General features: G+C 34.9%; 1 protein-coding gene across 1 annotated transcript; it reads right to left on the bottom strand.

Annotated features, from left to right (window-relative positions):
• On the bottom strand, positions 1-3,145 carry LOC139494690 (zinc finger protein 836-like). Its single transcript, XM_071282862.1, has one exon. The coding sequence runs from the start codon at positions 2,974-2,976 to the stop codon at positions 1,204-1,206; it is 1,773 nt and encodes a 590-aa protein (XP_071138963.1). The 5' UTR covers positions 2,977-3,145; the 3' UTR covers positions 1-1,203.
• Positions 3,146-3,378: the final 233 nt, after the last annotated feature.

Genomic DNA, 3,378 nt, shown 5'->3' on the forward strand with positions numbered 1-3,378 from the left:
AAAAAAATAATATTTATTTGAACAAAAACCATGAACAATGAAAGAATAAGCAAACTGGTTGTTAAATTAAATATGCATTTTTTTTTTCTTTAAAAGAATTACGAACACAACAAATAATTATTATTACTTCTTTGCAAAACATTGACAAACATGCATATGCATGATTAAAAGTGTGTTGTAACTTCTTACATGTAAGTGTGTGATATCATGAATGTTTCTGTAATTGATAGTTGTTCTTTGGTTCTGTGTGCTTTGTCATGTATTTTTTCTAAACGTTTGTTTTAATGTGGTTTTTCAAATCTGTATTTTCATTTGGTTCTATAAGTGTGTGATGTCTTGTGTTCTGTCAGTGTGTGTTGTCATATTGTTCTGTCAGTGTGTGATGTCATGTGGTTCTGTAGGTGTGTGTGGTCATGTGGTTCTGTCAGTGTGTGTTGTCATGTTGTTCTGTCAGTGTGTGTGGTCATGTGGTTCTGTAATTTTGTATGGTAATGTGGTTCTATTAGTGTGTGATGTCATGTGGTTCTGTTATTTTGTGATTTCATGTGGTTCTGTCAGTGTGTGTTGTCATGTTGTTCTGTCAGTGTGTGTGGTCATGTGGTTCTGTCAGTGTGTGTTGTCATGTTGTTCTGTCAGTGTGTGATGTCATGTGGTTCTGTAAGTGTGTACTGTCATGTGGTTCTGTAAGTGTGTGATGTCATGTGGTTCTGTAAGTGTGTACTGTCATGTGGTTCTGTAAGTGTGTGATGTCATGTGGTTCTGTAAGTGTGTACTGTCATGTAGTTCTGTAAGTGTGCGATGTCATGTGGTTCTGTAAGTGTGTGATGTCATGTGGTTCTGTAAGTGTGTGATGTCATGTGGTTCTGTAAGTGTGTGATGTCATGTGGTTCTGTAAGTGTGAAATGTCATGTGGTTCTGTAAGTGTGAAATGTCATGTGGTTCTGTAAGTGTGTGGTCATGTGGTTCTGAAATTGAGTGTTGTCATGTGCTTCTGGAAGTGTGTGATATCATGTGATTTGGTAATTGAGTGTTGTCATGCTATTTTTACAGTGTCTTTTTATGTGTTTCTACAAGTTTGTGGTCATGTGGTTCTGTCATGTGGTTCTGGCAGTTTTATTATGTGGTTCTACAAGTTGGTTGTCATGTTGTTCTGCAAGTGTGTCACAGTGTGATGTCATGATATGGTTCTGTAATTTTGTGTGGTCATGTAGTAATGTCAGTGTGTGATGTCATGTGGTTTTGTAATTGATCATGCGACATGAATAATAATCTACAAACTTCACATTCGTAAGGTTGATCACTAGTATGTGTTCTCTTGTGGGTAGCTAAGTTGCCTTTTTGATTAAAACCTTTAAAGCAAATATCACATTTAAAAGGTCTATCGTTGGTATGTGTTCTTGTGTGTGCTATCCAGGAGCCTCTTTGACTGAAACCTTTACAGCAAAAATTACATTTAAAAGGTTTGTCCCCAGTATGTGTTCTCATGTGTAACTGTAATCCATAATTTGTATTGAATTCCTTACCACACACATCACATTTATGAAGTTTGTTTCCAGTATGACTATTTGTGCTTGAGTCTCCAATATGACTATGTGTGCTTACGTCTCCAATATGACTATGTGTGCTTACGTCTCCAATATGACTATGTGTGCTAACGTCTCCAATATGACTATTTGTGCTTCCATTTCCAGTATGACTATGTGTGCTTGAGTCTCCAATATGACTATGTGTGCTAACGTCTCCAATATGACTATGTGTGCTTGAGTCTCCAATATGACTATGTGTGCTTGAGTCTCCAATATGACTATGTGTGCTTACGTCTCCAATATGACTATGTGTGCTTCCATTTCCAGTATGACTAGGTATGCTTACGTCTCCAACATGTCCAATATGACTATGTGTGCTTAGGTCTCCAATATGACTATGTGTGCTTAGGTCTCCAATATGACTATGTGTGCTAACACCTTCAATATGACTAGGTGTGCTTGTAACGTCTCCAATATGACTAGGTGTGCTTCTCATGAGAATTGCTAGGTTTCCTGTTTGAAAAAATCCTTCAAAAGGTTTATCATCCGTATGTAGTTTTATGTGTTTATCTAAATTTCCTTTGTAGTTAAACACTTTACTACATACATCACATTTATAAGGTTTATCACCAGTATGTATTTTCATGTGTGTACATGTAGTTAGTGTATCTCTATCTCTAAAATCTTTACCACATACATCACATTCATGAGGATTCTTTCTAGCGTGTTTTCTCTTTATATGTATCTTCAAACTACTATTCAAACTATATGCTTTACCACATATATCACATTTAAATTGTTTATTTAAACTATGTGTTCCCATATGCTTAGTTAAGTTGGGTTTATGATTAAACCGTGTACAACATATATCACATTTATACGGTTTAACACCAGTGTGTGTTCTCATGTGAATAGTTAAGTTGCTACTGGTATTAAACCCTTTGTAACATACAACACATTTATAAGGTTTATCACCAGTATGTGTTCTTCTGTGTGTTTGTAAGCTACCGCTTACACCTTTACCACATATATCACATTTATAACGTTTTTCCGTAGTATGTGTTTTCTTGTGTATTTTTAAGATCGCATCTGAATTGAACTCTTTACCACATATATCACACTTAAAAGGTGTGTCCCCAGTGTGTATTCTCATGTGTACAAGTAACTGAGGTTCTCGACTAAATTTTCTATCACAAATACCACATACAAATGGTTTCACCAATGTTTTTGATCTAACATGTCCTTGCAATTGGGCATTATTTGAATCGTTATCTGATTTGATATCAGGTATCATCCCCGTTTGTGTTCTCATTTGTGTCTCTAGATCTGAATTACAATTATCATACAAAGTTTGGTCCACAATTAGACATCTTGTTTGGTCCTGTGGTGCAAGGCAATGATTCTGATCAAGGGAGATAATAACAAAAGTTTGAAACTCATTATTAGACATAGTTTGTTATACTCTAATGTAGTTCGTTGTTTCGCTGTCTTCTAATGGATATCCTAATTTCTTCTGTATGTTGTCTATCTAAGAAATACTTTACGTTGTTGGTATTTTGTCAGAAAAGGCGAGACAATCAGTGCAATCCTTATGGACACTTGTCTTCTTGTAGTCTGAAAATATAATTAATATATATTTATTTACTTTATTATTTTCTACATGTCACAACTTTCAGAAATTTACTTTATTTTCTATAGTCAGAAAAGGGGAGGCAATCATTGAATTACTTATTGACATTGGTCTTCTTGTACATGTTGTAGGCTGAAATTTTTTAATGGTTTTCTATCAATTTCAACTATGTTCTGCAGTTCATGTTTTTATGTGTATTATGAACATAAAGATACTAGAAAT

Source organism: Mytilus edulis, chromosome 11 (assembly GCF_963676685.1).
Source record: "Mytilus edulis chromosome 11, xbMytEdul2.2, whole genome shotgun sequence".
Taxonomy (NCBI): Eukaryota; Metazoa; Mollusca; class Bivalvia; order Mytilida; family Mytilidae; genus Mytilus; species Mytilus edulis.

What these genes read in the sequence shown, in the direction of transcription:
- LOC139494690 (XM_071282862.1), bottom strand. Translation starts at nt 2,976, where the DNA reads ATGTCTAATAATGAGTTTCAAACTTTTGTTATTATCTCCCTTGATCAG.